Genomic DNA, 17,105 nt, shown 5'->3' on the forward strand with positions numbered 1-17,105 from the left:
CGCGGGCTAATTGACTTTTGAGCGGGGCAAGCCTGGCCTTCGGCGCCAGCACGTGCTCCGGAATGTTAGGGAAAGTTGGAAAAAGGCGAGCCACGAGCGGAGACCTCCTCGCCAGCGGGAGAGGCAGCCCCGCCCCGAGGAGCGTCACGCACGCGTCAGAGCAGCGCTCGTCGGCGGCCAATGAGCGTGGCGCAAAGTGACGACACCGCGGCGGCGCACGCCGGCGGCCGTGCGCGCTGCGAAAGAGTGCGGCGCACTATAAATGTAGCGCGTGGCCGGCGTCGAGGGAACCGTTGCATTCGGCTGGGTCGCGCAAGCAAGCCAGCCTTGAGTAATCTGTGCGGAGAGTGTGGACTTGTGCGCGCGGCAAATTCGAGGACCGAGCGCATCGTCGGGGTGCGCGCCCGGCGAGGGCAGTGTGTGGAGTGGTCACTGGCCAGCGCCCCCCGGGTCACGACGGCTTCTCCGCTGCGGAAAAGCTTTGACTTTGAGCACTGCGTGCAACTTTCGCCATGTTACGCGTCGTCCGGCATGGACTCGCCCCATCTGTATGAGTCGGCGAGCAGCGAGGACCTGAAGCATCCGTCTCGACAGCAGCCGTCGCTGGTGCTGAACGCTGCGCTGGGCGCGCGGTCGCAACTGGGCGCCTTTGACTTGGGCTCGGACGGCTGCGTGCCGGACCTGGCCGAGCTGAACACACCCGAATTGTCGTTCGATCTGCAAGGCTTCATCGCGGACTCTTCTTCTTCGGCTCACTCATCGAGCAGCCTCGAAGAGACTCTGTTCACGGATCTGCTGACAGAGCAGCAGAAGCGTTACGGTGGCCAGGCTTTTTCCATGCCCCACCAGGGTGGGTCCCTGAACGAGCACCGGTACGGCGCTGAGGCGGGGCTCGGCATCAAGCAAGAACCGCTGGATCAGGCCGAGTACTCGAGCTGCCGCGAGCAGCCCTACGGCCGCGGCCTGCTCGCTTTTCCGGGCCTGCATGGCGGGGCCCCCCCGGCAGCGCCTACGCTCAGGCCAGTGGCTGTGTTCTCTTCGGGCCAGCCCCATGGCCTGGCGCCGCCCCAGGGGCCCCTGGGCCTGGCACCACCGCCTCCGCCACCTCAAGGAGCGCAGCTGCACAGGCTCGGCGGAGGTCCTCCGACACACCACAACGGCGTGGCCGCCGCTGCTGGACTGCGGCCCCTGGGCGCGCCCCCTGCCAAGCCGCAGCCGCACCGCAGTTCTGGCGGCAAGAAGCTGCTCGACAAGGGCTCCGACGAGTACCGCCGCCGCCGCGAGCGCAACAACATCGCCGTGCGCAAGTCCCGCGAGAAGGCCAAGCAGCGCTCCCGGGACACCGAGCGCAAAGTGTCCGAGCTGAACCGCGAGAACGACTCGCTGCGCAAGAAGGTCGAGCTGCTCACCAAGGAGTTGGCCGTGCTCAAGTCGCTGCTCACCAACGTGGGCGTGCCGCCGGAGAACGTCGACTCCGAGATCGCGCGCTCGCTTCAGGGCTACTAGGCGGCGCCCGCGGGCCGCCCCGTGTCTAGTCAGCTGTACAAAGGGGCCCCCGGGCCTGGACTCGCCGGCGCCGGCTCGCGGCGGACCCCCAGTGCGTACCCCCCCCCCCCTTCATTCAGACTGCCGCCCCCTCCGTCTTGCGTTGAGTACTGTTGCACCGTTTATTTTTTTAAGAAAAACAATATCAATATTAAAGTCCATTTTCCGTTCATCGAAGCGCTGGCCCCGGTGTGTGTGTCTCTCGCCCGCCGCTCGGAGCCCCGGCCTCAGGGCAGACGAGCGGCGGCGCTGTGCCCCAGACACGACGCCTGCTGGCGCGCGCCAGCTGCTTGTCGCGGTGGCAGGCTCTCGCGCCTGCCGCCGCGCCTCGATGATCGCTCCATTGGCTCGACACCAGCAAGGCGTCACATGCTACACTTTAATCTTTGCTGTGATAACTAAGTCAGCTCAGTTTGCCTCTGCTACCGTAATTTGCTCATATCTCACGTTTTTCTCAGAAACTTGGATGAACCAATCTGTTTGCTGCCGTAGGTGTGCTTCCTGTTGAACGTGACACATGAGGAGCTGTCGATGCCAGAGCAGTAGCGTAGGTGCCTAACTTTGTCACACCGTTGGCAGAGTACAATATAGCTGCTGCAGGTAAGTGCGCCGCTGCAGCGCATCCCATAGGAGGTGATAGGCGGGGGGTGTCCAATGTGAAGGCCGACCCTTATCATGCGCCCCGCCGGGTCAGCCTAGCGCGCGTGACGCAAGGCGCTCGCGGCCGCGCGCACTGACGGAATTTCCGTACGGAGCGTGCGTTGCCTAGGCGACAGCGTCCCGTGCGCTGCCAGGGGCAACCGTGCAGCTGTGTCTTTCGGTCAGGCCTTGTGCAATACCGAGGATACACTGTTTCAGCGCTTGGCAGTATTGCGGCCGCAACTTTGGCGCGCGCTGTCCGCTGCGTTCTTCGCCGTTCCACACCCTTTCCCCGATCGATATAGGCGCGTGCGGTTTCGCGACTGCCCGCGGGCCGGCGTCACGGGCGCGCCTATGGCCCACGCTCCGGCACTGGTTTCACGCAGCTCTTTCAAATGCTCATTCGGGCTCCTCGCATTCCGTGCATTATTACAAAAATCTACTCGTAGGTAAGGAATGGAGACGTCGATGCACAGTGTCCAGCACTCGCGATTGCTTCAGGTCCAGTGCTAGTCCCCTGTTCCATTGCGTGCGTTGTTCGAGTTTTTTTTTCTTTAGTTTTTGTTTTATACAAACTTCCACCTAACTGGCCAGCGATCAACTACGTTGCTGCTGACAAATATGAGCGTGAGCCCTGTTATTTTCAAAAATAAGCCTGACAGTATTCGCTGCGGCACCTTCGATCCTGTGCTATACCTGGTGACTTCCGTTACATTAGATATATTTTGCTATATTAATGCAGAGGGACAGCACATTTGAAATCATTGGCAAATATGAATTTGTCAACAAGATTATATGAGCGACCGCGGCCAGTGTTATGTAAGAGTTGTTTTCATTGTTTTTTTTTGTTTTATTTTATGGAGGGGGGTGGAGGGGTTCATTATTGGTTCGCACGAAGCCGCGTTCTTGTGCAGCACAGCCATTCAAGTGGACGGATAATGAGAAATCAGTAGAATCGGATGAGAAGAACTCTTGCATATTACAGCCCCAGTGTAAGCTCAGATATAAAATTATTATCCAGCGTTTCGAAAGGCAGCCTGTAAGTTAGAGGTGCCTTGGTGACTTTCCTTCGTGTGCCTCTTTATGCCATGGCATCACTGAGTATTTTTCTAACGTAAGGATGGTTCATATTCAACTCGGAGGCGGCGTTTCAGACTCTAAATCCAATGCTGCCAGATAATAGTAGGCGGTATCTTACTACGACGCATCCGTGATCTGCTATCGGGCAGTCATTACGTATGGCACGCGAGCTTTCTAATGTTTGCTATAGTACATGCAGTGGAAACATATGGCAACATGAGAACGGATGGGATTGCACAGGTGGTACATAGCTGAGCAGCTGCTAACATCTTTCCTCTCTTGAGAGAAGGTGCCAAATCCAGTCTATATACATAGACAGGTTCATGAAATTGGCGAAGACGCCCTACTTTGTAATAGTCACCGACGGTGGGTCGATCCAACACAAAATTGTTCCACCTCTCCGTTATTTTATATTTTTACACCGAAGAAGAACAGTCGATACAGGTTGTTTTCCATCGATATTAAACATGCGGTAGCATACTATACACACTTCCAATAAGCTCCAGGTTGCGAATGTTGACGTGAGGCGAAGGATGTCACCCGCCTCTTTGCTGGAATGTCGTCGCTCAGCAAGCGAACGTCTTTGTGCTGCAGAAAGGGCTTCACTTGCTGTCAAGATCGCCTTTGTTTAATCCGAATTTTACGGGTGCGTACGCTCTGACATTCACGATCAAAGTGAAACTTCGCTCGGCTTTAAGGACCTTGTTTTGTTGCAAAAAAAAAAAAAAAAAAATCGACCGTTAGTCACGCTTTGCCTTGCGAGTGTTCACATACTTTTCTCAAGCCGTGCGTCGCCAAATGACGCGTTGAGAACGAGGTGTCTGTAATTTATTCCAGCCACAACGTAATAGTGCCAGGAATCTTTCGCCGTGCACATAGTGTAAATAGTATGTATAGAGCCTGGATGATTGATATTGTACATAGTGTACATATATTGTATGCTGGGGTGTGTGCGGTTTGATGATTTCTCGTCGTCAATTGTATATATATAGATATATATATACTTCGTCCCTTCTGTTACAAGTTACTATACCACGCTCTGAGAGCGTAAACGCTTTAGAGTAGCAGGCTCCCGTGGAGGAGTCGACCTCTTCATTCTTAAATAAATGTTTCTTTCAATATCTCTCAGTTGATGCTTCTTCTGCTGCGTACACTTATCCTCCATGGAATTCTTATTATTTTGATATCGCGTTTAGTTTTAAAGTAATAAAATTAACGTCCGACTTTACGCCTCAAAAGTATTATATGCCGGCGTTATCACTTTTCAAACGAGTAATTATGTTTATTGAACGTATTTGCATTACTCAATGCTAAGCAGGAATTTATCTTCAGTAAAACTTGTCGTTGGGCTAGTTGGTGCATGCTTCAAAAAATTAGAATACGCAAACCACCAAGAAGGATACGAAAGGAAAGAGACGCTCTTTCCTTTCGCCTATTCGTCTTGGCGGATCGCGTCTTCTAATTTTTTTTTTTGGAGGAATTTATCTGCGGCATCATAGAGATGGGTGTGTCGGTATTTCTGCTCTTGCGCTTCCCGCCGTAGTTCAATGTCGCTGGAGTATCCTTGACCATGATAGAGGCAGCATACATATATAGCTTTCTGGGCACATTCACCTGCTTTCTTGAGCGCGTGCCTCGCTTCCCGCCGGCGTGTGGCAACGCATACATTTCTCGCAAGCGCAAGTTTAACAGCGCAGTGCTCGGAACTGCACCGGCGAATGCAGGTGACTGTATACGTGCATATAACTTTCTGAATCGAGGGCTCGCCAGATCCCGTTTAAGAAACGAGTCTGCTGAACGCGTCTCTCAATATCGCGCTGCATTGTAAAGATTAAGCAGTATAGAGCGTTTGTCGTAACAACAAGGAGGGGGGTCGGAATTGCTACAACTCTTTTATCTCGCCAAATCCGTGAAGCTCGATCAGCACATGCAGTGGCTGATCGTCTTGACAATATTTGCGCGAAAACACGGGCACAAAGAAGGGCAACACAAGGACGAGCGCTTTACATAAGCAGGAGAAAAGTCTTGTCCCCAGTACCGGCCCCTAATCCTCGCATGTTTAACATGTTGGGCGGAAGAATAACGCACAGATTAACGGCGCGCAATGAAAAAAATAAAGTATTCTAGTTTTCGTTCCTCCTCTAGCTGGCGCGATCTGACGTATATTGTAATGAAGCGCACTGATGCATAGGCAGGAGTCGTCTGCGCAAGACGAGAATTCATGGAGCACCATGGGAAGGCTTCTTCACTTTCCCCCAGCCGTGGATGCGGTTCCTTTCAGGGACTAGCTTTGATGCTCGATCTACTGATGCCTGAAAATTGCCTGCAGGACGTAAGTTGAACGGTGCATCTCTTGCTCGAATAAAGTTGTTCTCGCTCTCGGCGGCCAAGTGGCGTAGCTTGCTTTATGAGGGCCGCCCGTGTGACCGCCGAGGAAAACTCCCACGCGCGCCCCATGAAAAGAACACAAAGAAAAAGGGCGGAGCGAAGTCGTGAAGGAGATGGCCCAAAAGTCGTCCAAGGACTCAACTGTAAGCTAAACCCGTTCCCTTCCCTACGCCTGCGATCGCCGCAGCGCACGTCCATATCGTGTTTCGGCAAGTGCTCGCAGCAAGCTGGGCGCAAAATACAAACAAGCCCAGCGCTGGGTCGAGAGCAGCTGGTCCCGCGGAGAAGCGCACATCATGGTGTGGAGCACGGATGCTGCGCTCATCGCCACGCTTTGGGCAACTCGGGTGCGGAAGAAGTGCCTGCTGACGGCAGCGCCGTAGCGGATACGCTTATGAACTTTTGGTAGCTGATTCTCCGGTTTCTCGGCGGCAATTTTTAGCGTTCCTCTCGAGGCACAGGTGTTCTCACATGACTGGGAACCGGCACGCTGATCCTGAGCCCTGTCATGTGCGATGGCTGGGAGTATCCGGCGAAAGTTATTGTTGAACGCTTGTTCTCGGTTCAAAGGTCGCGCCATTTCCAGCGTTATTTTTAGCACGAAGAAACCACTGGCGGGCGGGTGGCGTCGTGGACCATTTATTAACATGACGAAACAGCAGTACAGAGCCTCCTGGCTATCTCTGGTTTACAGTAACTGTACGAGCTGTTTTTAAAAGCGTTCTCGATTTGTATAGATACCGACACAGCCAGGGGCGTAGCCAAGGGGGGGGTTGGGGGGGTTCAACCCCCCCCCCCCCCCCGAATTTTTTCAGTTTTGCTTGCGTATATAGGCATGCACACATACAAACGCACGCACGAACATACATAAAGTATGGTTAAACCCCCCCCCGAAAAAAATTTCTGGCTACGCCCCTGGACACAGTCACCCAGGGCACGAACCTTAAGATGCGTTCACAAGAAATCAACGTTTGCGATGGGGCCGGCATCCGTGTTTTGTAGTCAAGGTGACCGACGACAACGCTCATGACACCAACAAATCACGAACTGTTCCTGCGAGGAGATAGCAGCTTGGTCAATTCGGCTGCATAACGATCAGCTGTGATGCCTTGTTCTGCTTTTAAACATGCATGATTGTCGTAAACCAAAACACGTATTCATAGGTGTCTAGGAGATTTAAGTCATATGTGGAATCGTCACATTTATCCGTACTCTAAAAAAAGAAAAAAAAAGAAAAGAAAGGCCGTCTCACCGGGCGAGATTTTTATTAATAAATTTATTTGCTGCCTGCGGCGCCTAATGCCGGGCATTAGATTTGAATGGAGGGAGGGAGGGAGACGTATTTTACATACGTATAAATGCATGTGATTGATAATGAAAAGGAAATACATTTAACATAATACAACACGATATTGTACAATGGAGTAATTAACACATTTCACGTAATGGCAACATTAAAAGCCGCGAACCGAAAGCGTCAAATTCTGACTCTGCTGCCTAAAGCAAACGAATTTTCGCCTTAAACGGCCAGGTGTCGCGATAATAAATTCTGCAACACACATTGCATTGCTGGGACAATTTCATGCGGCAATTTATTGCAGCATATGAGCATTCGTGTGTGTGGGGCTGGCTGCGATGATGGGACAGGCGGACTACTGGTCAGCTCTCGCTGCCGAAGGTAAGTCCACAGAAAAACAGAAACAGCGACATTCTCTGCAATGACGGTATAGTTTCTTCTTTTTTTTTCTTTTTCATCTTTTGCGTTTGGCACCGCAGCAGTAATTACACGGTAATTGTTCGCCTTCCTAGAGATTGTCATTGCGGACGACAACGTGAGCGCAACAACCTTGCGGAAAATTCTTAGAGATGAATGCCTGGCTGAACTTTGGAGGCAACGTGTTGTTGCTAAAAAGTTACCGGCATAAAAAGTCATAGAGTTAGTCCCTTTAGCTAAGGCTAAGGAGGTCACAGGCAAAAGCCTATGCTCTGCGAGCCATTCTTAGTTCACTCGAATTACTCTTGATTCAGTTTAATGTACGTGGATTCCCACCTAAATCATATGGTTCATTCTTGATTCACGCCCATATTACTTGATTCGCTCTTGATTCTCTTTAGTGTATGTTGATTGTTCTCCTGGTTTCACTTTAATGTACTCTGACTAACTTAAAATTCACTTCAAAGTTACTTTACTTTGCACTCCTAATCGTTTGGTATCATTATATCTGTAATTAACGCCACACTATTTGCGGTACCATTCGTGTTCACGCCGCCGCGGGACCTGGATTTTTCGACCAATGAGCCATTTAAAGCTCATCTCCTTAATATTCAGATACTACTGAAAGGGCTAAGTAACGGCGAGGCAGTATACGTTCAAAGCCACTGTTGCTTGTTATTGACGCTGCTAAACTGGCAAAAAAAAAAAAAAGAGAAACGAGTGAATAATGCACTATTTTCACAATAACCTGTTTCCTCTATGGCGGTAACCAGGAACCTTATACTTCAGAGTAATGCTGGAAAACGTGTTCACTGCATTATACGTAAGCTAAGCGGCACATGCTGCCCTGCTGCATTTACGCGCCTTGTATTTCGTCGATTATTGAGAGGAGCTCTTTGCCCATTCCGTTTTCACAAACTGGATGGATTGCGGACTTTTCAAAGTGCCACATATCGAGCAAAAGCTTTATATATATATATATATATATATATATATATATATATATATATATATATATATATATATATATATATATATATATATATATATATATATATATATATATATATATATATATATATATAAGGAAAAAAGATGACTTTTAAGAGGGCTCGGTTTTCGTTGTTAGACACACACATATATGTAAGTCGGCTTCCCTGCATGCTCATGCAAGGCAGCCAGAAACTCTCGTTCATAGACTGCATTTCTCCTTTCGAATCTGGTCCCCTTCTTCCATCTCGAGGAAGCGCGACGTTTTCAGAGAATTACTCCGAAAATTCACTTCGTCCTATTTCGCCCACGGCGGAGAGGAAACGTATTTTTCCCATGCTATAGCCTTTACTACCCCCGAACCTTCGCAGGATGTGCTGTGCAAGGTTCGCCGACGGCAAATTCAAAGCTGTTGACTTGGGTCAATGCTTCGTTGCGCTAGTTTGTGGTGTCGAACGCCTTCTGGTTGGAAACACTTTTCTCGCGCACGCTCAGCGGCGTTCTCGCAAACGGTCAAGGAACACATAAAATGGAAGTGTCCCTGCTTCTTCATTAGGACTCTATCTGATTTTAAATGGTTAACTGGTTTGTTAGCACGCATTATCGATCGTAGTGGTTGAAAAGAACATAACATTACGGTAAAAATAACGAGCTTGGTGGCACCAGCTTTCGAAAGTATGTAACCTCCTCGCTTGTCCCCACACCAGCCCGTGAAGCTGAGGTACTAAGCTACCGTGGCCAGAAGTGTCTGTCGCATACGCGGCCTTGGCCACGAGTGACTTCGGCTCAGACCCACGATGTCAAATCTTATGCACATACATACACGCCCAAGAATGCGTCTCTTGTAGTCACAGTAGCTCAGTGGTTGAGCAGCTGACACGTAAGGCGGATGACGCGGGGCTCGTGTCCCTTTGGCGACCTGTTGTTTCATTCACGTTAATTTTCACTTACGTTATCATTTCTACATCGCAGTTATAGCACCAAATGATTTCATCTATGACTTCCTTGGCTTCGTTATCTTTTGACTTGCTATCATTAACTGCGAGCAACGAAATTGGAAGACGTCGGTTCCCCTTCCCCTTCTTGTTCAGCCCACCCAAACGTTTTAGAGGGGACTTGTCTAATATTCGTTCGTCCATAGTGACTCCTCGACCCCATGGAAGGTGGAAATGAAAGGTCCTGAGGTCGGTTTTTGAAGCCGGATGTGCATACTCCGCTGCCTTCGTTGGCCATTTTATTTGTCCTCGACCATTCCTGCCGGACTGTTTCTCGTAGTCCCACCGGCTCGCCTTGCACGCATCCTGTGCACCAGGACGCCGTTGTACCGAGGTCGAGTTTGCGTTGCGCCGAACAGCCGGCAATGCAGGACGCGACGTCATGCCGAAAGTTCCTAGAATACACGCTGCGCGTTGCCAGCGTTGCACGCAGATCCAATGCCCGGTCAGCTCCGGGTGCAGCGCGAGCGCAGGCGTGCCAACTAAAGAATCAAGGAGTTCTAGTGTCAGCGCCAGCGCAGCAGTCATCGCAGCCTGCGTTCGCTCGCTCCACATGGCTACGCGACCGAGGCATGGCTGACTAGTACGTCAACGTGGGTGCACGCCCTAGCTCTCCTTTGTGAAGAAGGCACGTGACTGCCGCCACACTTTCTCCAACGCAGCCGTGATGGCTGGAGCACACCTCCTAAGCTCCCCTTCATCATGTGGGCCGAGTATCCTTTTATTTTGAAAAGCCATGCAGTGTTCAAGAGCGCACATCTCCTGATTATTACACCTCCATACAGTGGGGTGAGAACTCCACTGTATGGAGCACACCTCCATACAGTGGAGTTCTCAAGACGGCCGGTGGAGGGCAATGCCCCCCCCCCTCTCCCTCTCAGAAAAGAAAAGATAAAAAAAAAGAAAACACATTTTTGTGTGACACGTACAGTCGCCGAACGGGCACAAGAAATGAAGGAGCCATGGAGGGATTTCGACGCAAGCAACTATAGGGGAAATGTGAGAGCGGGAATGACCTAACCACAGCGCATTCTAGTTACTGTATAGTTCGGGCAGGCAGATCTATTCATGAGGCTTGTGACAGAGACCGGTGGGGAAATACTGCACCTGTCGTCCTGGCAGAGCCGGCTCTTCGCGCGTTCTCGTCACCTACATGAAGTTTGTGTTTGTCGGTGAGTGCGATTCGCCCGTGAGCAACTAATCGACGACTGCGACGACGAGAATTGCCAAGTGTACTCGACGCTCAGGCGTCCCATGAAAAGAAGAAGGTATCCATCATGTAGCAGCAGATCTTTACATACCGGTTCGCGCTTCGGCATAACTACGTACCATATTGAGAAGGGATGAGCGCCAAAAAAACTTGGAGGACGCTTGAGCTTCGCCTTCCAGAGCAGAACGCGATAGCGTAATCGGGCCCCGTGCGCATCGCCTTCTCAATTGCTAGCCGGGTTTCGCTTCTCGGCGGATGCCTCAACCGTGTCGCAAGGAAACGAACGTCTGTGCGCGCAACATTGGCCGTTTCAAACTATCCCAGAATGCCTGCTGCTAGCACAGTTCCGAAGTGCCCACTACACCATAATTCTTCCTTTTGCGTAACAGCGAAGGGCCCACTACGCGCCCGTTTGTCAACACGCGAACCTACGCAGCTGCTCACTTCGTTGATGCTTTTGCAGCTGATGATTAAATACGTCTGAGTGCTAATTGATGGGTTTTTAAAGCACCCGCTCGTTGCGCAATTCACATGTTTTGACGCCAGGCGCGATTCCACAATTCTGCCGCGCAATATTACATGCATTAAGGAGACTCCTCCCACTACTTGACACTTATACAGAGTTTTTTTCCGAAGCAGTTTCAAGCAATGGCGCGGCTGTGTGGTAGAACACCTGCTTGCCACGCAGAAAGCCTTGGGTTCGGTTCTCACTCGAACCGAATTTTTTTATTATTTATTTTATTTGCATCTTTCTCGAGTTTTTGGTCACGGGCAACACTGATTTTTCGCTCACAACCAACGACGCCGACACGGGAATTTCTGCGAAACGAGCTCCTCAACACTATCGCGTTAAAAGACGCACACACAAGGTTGAGGGGTCAAACAAAAGCGCTGGGCATGTTTACCAAGGAATCACATCACGAGACTGCGTGTTGACAGAACCCTGCCAAGAACTTGGGGGTGTACTGTGGCTCCTCACAGAATCCTCGTCGCAATGTGTGGCATGACGAATTTGGTATTTATGGTGCCACCCGTGGGGCTCAAATATGTTAAAATATTGGGACTCCTATTGGTGCACACACACACACACACACACACACACACACACACACACACACACACACACACACACACACACACACACACACACACACACACACACACACACACACACACACACACACACACACACACACACACACACACATGCACGCACGCATGCACGCACGCACGCACACCGTAAAAAATTTCGCTAAATGACTTGGACAAAGGAAGCGGGCGTACAGGACACTGAAGCTCTCTCGTATTCTATAAATCGAAGAGCTGGCGTATGATCTCGTATATAGCGACGAGCCTAGGGAACATAAAAGTTCGTTTGGTCGGCTTACACAGCGACGATAGAACGAGATGGAAAATTTCACGACCCTGACGCCGTGATGTCTGTGAGGCAGTGACTTTCACACGTGCCATATGAACTAGTGCCTACGGTGACAGTGCGACAGTGGAGCAATTGCAAGTATATAGGCACCGTGCTCTGGAGCTTCCCCAACGACAGCGCCACAGCGCATAGCCCAGCCCCGGCGAGCGCAACGAGCAAAATCGGGCCGACACGATAAACATTTGCCGTGGCATAAACATTTTTTACGACGAGTCAAGCGTGTCCGTACCCTGATGGTGTGAAAGTGCGTATGCGCTGCATGTGATGAACGATGAACCTTGAAGGCTGTTTGCGTGCCTTTTCAAGTTTTGTCTCACTCTTCTGTTGTTCTCCATCGGCCGATGTCGGCGTAACTGGGCTGATACATGATAACTACCTAGCGCCCTCTGGCCAGTGCACGGTGCCTATAGCACAACGACTAGGGCAAAGGGAAGATCTTAGGCAAAGAGCAGGTAAAAGCGAAATGTCTAGTCAGCGGTGTTGTTGCTAGACGAGTTATATGTGAAGGTAACACATGTTATTATAGGGTAACGGGCTGTCTTAAAAAAAAAATTGCGAGGCAGACAGATAGCGATTGAATGCTGAGCACAGAGCATAAGCGGAAGTTGAGCGTAGCCTCATGGGTAATTATCAAAGCAACCTGCTGCTTCGCATTCTTTCTTTCTTTGTGCCTGTGTTTTTTTCTTTGTGTATTTCGTTTTCATGGTCATATAAAGCAAGGAACTTCCTAGAAACTAAAGGTGTTGGCAACATTAAAAGAGACACTGTGTGGCTATATGAGCACCTTCCCGTCGTCAGTGCTCCATTGTCTCTCATTGTGTTACGTCACCTAGGCGCATCACGGTTCACTTCCAGCTACACGACTGCTTTAAACTGCTTATCGTTGCTGTGACTCTTTTTAGCAGTCCGCGTTTTACTTTGTCAGCGACGTGGAGGCATTACTGATAAAAATAAAGGGGTACGTGAGTGTCATGCGTGCGTGACTTTTGCGGCTACCTTTTTGTTTTTTTTTAGAGGCTGATTCACTTCCTGTAGTCTTTTGTTTGTTTGTTTTCGTTTTACTGAAGCTCGGCTTATTTTTGTGCAACGAAGGGGAAAGAAAGTATCAGTCAACCACATAATGCTGAATACGCTGGTTCTCACATCATTGTCAATAAGCAGCACGAGGGAGACACCACACGATTAACAAGCAAGAACGCTGTGTGCTACTTTCATATTATTATTATTATTATTATTATTATTATTATTATTATTATTATTATTATTATTATTATTATTATTATTATTATTATTGATTTTCTGGCGCGGTCTGTACGCGTGAAACCTGGCAACATCAGTTGGCTATGGCTGCGTTGCATATTCGCTGTGTTAAAACTGGAAAACAAGTACACGTAATATCCTTCTGCCCCAGCCGGGGCTCGATGTCCTGTTACCGTGTTAGTCGCGCACACGAGGGCAACGCCTTTCTGTAACAGGGGATGTGGGCGCTGTTAACACCGGACGCGATGTGTGTGCTGGAAGTTGAGAAATCGCCCGCACGCGCTTACTTAACGCAGCAGTCGTTAGAATCTCGCTCGACCTAATGAAATCTCAGACATGCAAATGTGGAAATAACAGGCAGAAATAAAGCGCTCCGGATGAAACAATCGGCCGGGCCCAATTAGACTGAATGCATGTCGCCGAGTGTTAGTGACACGTCTGGTTGACGCGCACGACGGCACGTGCTGGTCTGCATTGGAGGAAGCCCCGAAGTGATCAACTGTGAAGGATGCACTGCGCTCGCATTTGCACTTGCGGCACATCTCTCTCTTTCCGAGCGGTGGCAGGCTGCATTGACAGCGTGCGCTTTATTTCCATCACCTCACATCGTGCCACGTGTTGGCTCAGGGTCACGTAGACTGCATGGCGCAGCAGGCCATATTAAGTTATTGCGTCCACTCCGCTGACCATAACCGAGCAAGAAACTGCCGGACGCAAAGTTATCGCGACTTATAGAGATATCGCGGGGGCTTTTTCTTTCTACGAGACCGCCGCGTAGACACAGTACTAATATCTCATACGTCATCGGCCGGCGTCAAGGCGATCGTCTCCTTATTACGTCGATCGCTAAACATATGTTAGGCGAACCCTATGCAACAACTCCCTCACGAGCGTTCTTCATTCCCATCCAGTAGCTCACTCACGCGCCCGTGCGGCAACACGCACGCACGCGCGCACGCACGCACACACACACACACACACACACACACACACACACACACACACACACACACACACACACACACACACACACGAGTCATTCATAATGTTTAGAAACGGGTATCTTTACTACGAAAAACTGCGCAAAATAAACAGGGACAAGTGAGACACACGCACAAGCGCAGTGTGCTTGTGCGTGTGTCTCACTTGTCCCTGTTATTTTGCGCAGTTTTTCGTAGTAATGGAGTACCAACTCGCCCAACACTCAGTCCTTTTAAAACGGGTATCTGTAGACTAAATGTTTCAGAGTGTGCTATCTCGTGTTTTCTTTGTCAGTTCGACTATATATATATATATATATATATATATTGCCGGGGTTTTACGTGTCAAAACCGCGATGGGATTACGAGGCACGCCGTAGTGGGGGACTCCGGATTAATTTTGACCACCTGGGGTTCTTCAGCGTGCACCTAAAACAAAGTACACGGGTGTTCTTTGCGTTTCGCCCCATCGAAATGCGGCCGCCGTGGCCGGGAGTCGAACCCACGATCTCGAGCTTAGCAGCGCGGCACCTTACGTGCTAAGCTACCATGACGGTGTGGCCCAGGCTCGCATGCGCGGTAAATGTATACCTCATGGCGCATATCGGGCCCGCGATCAAGGTGATCGTGCGCCCAATTAAAACAAAACAAAACAAAAACTGCAGAGGTCCCTCACACGATATTCGAGGGGCTGCACTTGTGCGGGAGGTCATGGGCAAGGCCAGCTTATAAAGGCATCAGGTTGAACGGCCCGTCCGCCCTTGGATGCGGCAGCCCTTGGTTCCGAGCCAGCACAAGCCCACGACCCCCACCCCATCCCTAAATTCGCGCGTCATGAGCCACTTCGGAGAAGCGCCGCCAGGCCAAAGGCATCGCAGCCCTTTAATCGAGCCTCGGTGCCTGCGGTCTCGAGGGAGCCAGTCCAACGAATTCCAACGAATGGGGTGATGGTGTAGCCGCTGTTTGAAGGGTTGATGAATTAAACATTCGGAATAAACTTCATAATAATATTTGAAACTTTGGAACGAACTCGAAATGGGCAACAAGAGCTTGCTATGCTTATGTGGTGCCGGATGGGCACTAGATTTTTTTTTGTTTCTGGCGAGGATTTCTTCTGCTCAGCCGCCGCGCAGTTAGATTGTTCGAAGTGAAGAATGGCAACCCTCTTACACGCTGCTAGTGACAGGGACTTAGCAGCATTTCTTTCCAAACAAGAAAAGTCAAGTGTAGATTCTGGTGTTCTGGCTGCCTGGGCCGGTATGAAACACCTGACTTCAACACTTTCTTCCATTGCCCTTAAATAGCTGTAAATGTCGATCAGCTCTGTTGACGCAGAAAGAGCATTCAGTCGCTATGGTAACATTGTGTGCCACAAGCGTCATTCTCTTATGTGAGGAAAGTTCAAAGCATCAAATAATGCTTAGCCACAACAGCTTCCTTCAGTTTTGAATTAATGCGAGCACAAAAGTGTTTAATAAATAATACTGTTGCATGTAACCGACGTCTGTTCAATGTTGCCGCAGATTTATGCAGATTCCTCAATTTGCATTTGCGGAATTTTAAATTTAACACCGCGCAAAGTTAGGGGCTCCAAGCGTGCTACGCCATGCATATGAAAGTCAAATGACGCATAATTAACACACCGAATTCGCATAGAATACAGCAAAATGCATTCCGAAGGCCAGCGTTAAGACGGGGATTGAGAAGCTGATGTGGATTAAAGAAGGTAAGGGTTACAAAAAGAAAAAAGATAAACCGGTAAATAAATGTAAGAGCGAGCCAAGCGAGGCCATAATCAAAAGTAGATTTATGAGGATACTGTACAAATATAAGGTTGTGCGAGATATGTGGAAAAAAACATCCATGGTTTCCGGACTTGCATTCTGATGTTCGGCACTGTGTTAAAAGTTTGAGGAGCGTTCAAACCCCCCCCCCCCCCCTGTTAAGTCAATGTATGAGGCAGACTTTGCGCCCCCCCCCCCCCCCACCTAGGTGACTAAGCTTCCCCCCCCCCCCCCCCCCGCGCACACTTATCCTATGCACGGGATAACTACAAACGAAGCAAGTACATGAAGTCGCGTCCTTCGAGGTACAGGAGGCTCATAGCAAACTGCTGTGAAATGTACGCCAGTGAACGAAATTAGATGGGTGACTGGGGCATTCAGGCACCTCTATAAGAAAAACGTTGTTCCACAGAAGGGAGGGGGGCGAAGCTGAGCAGCAGGTATCGTGTTATCAATGCGGATAGCGTAATTAGAGACAAAAAAATTAGATATGTAGATACAGTGTACAGAATAGGCAAAATGGAGGCGATGGGATATAATGGGGAACTATATCGAAGAGCCAGAAGTAAGAACATTATGCAGACCCGAAGCAATATGTCGTGAGGCGAGGGCACTAGGGACATTCAGAGTACATGTGCATCGCGCTAGGATGGTATAACCTCAGACCTGAAATACGGAATGGCCTGAACGACACTAATTGTGATGAACGATCATGTCATTAAGGAAAGCGAGGGCCTAAGGCTACTGTATGGAATATGCGCCTCCGCATGAAAGTATAGTTGGAAGACGTGCGGTGTAAAGACCGCGAAAATTGAGAATGAAAAGCATTTTTATTGCAATGACATTCACTAAAATGCGGCCCACGACAAAAACGAAGTGCAGAACAGACGCTGCAGAATGACAAAAATGATTCTTTTTTTGGACTAGCAAAAGACAAAAACAAAAGGAACTTGTTTCCTAGGGGATGCGCATACATAAGGTCATTGTTCTGCAGCACATCCATCCCTCCAAGCATGCATGCAGGAGCTGTGTCATAGCACCAAATCCGTGGCTTGTTTAACGCAGATGTTAGTGCTACTTGT

The 17,105-nt window shown here is 49.7% G+C and overlaps 1 protein-coding gene across 1 annotated transcript; it reads left to right on the forward strand.

The window, feature by feature from the left end:
- Positions 1–274: 274 nt before the first annotated feature.
- Positions 275–1,722, forward strand: LOC119374748 (CCAAT/enhancer-binding protein delta). The gene has a single exon (XM_037644938.2). It carries the CDS (start codon positions 532–534, stop codon positions 1,504–1,506), a length of 975 nt encoding a protein of 324 aa, XP_037500866.1. The 5' UTR covers positions 275–531; the 3' UTR covers positions 1,507–1,722.
- Positions 1,723–17,105: the final 15,383 nt, after the last annotated feature.

This window comes from Rhipicephalus sanguineus, chromosome 1 (genome assembly GCF_013339695.2).
Source record: "Rhipicephalus sanguineus isolate Rsan-2018 chromosome 1, BIME_Rsan_1.4, whole genome shotgun sequence".
Classification (NCBI taxonomy): domain Eukaryota; kingdom Metazoa; phylum Arthropoda; class Arachnida; order Ixodida; family Ixodidae; genus Rhipicephalus; species Rhipicephalus sanguineus.

What these genes read in the sequence shown, in the direction of transcription:
- LOC119374748 (XM_037644938.2), top strand. Translation starts at nt 532, where the DNA reads ATGGACTCGCCCCATCTGTATGAGTCGGCGAGCAGCGAGGACCTGAAG.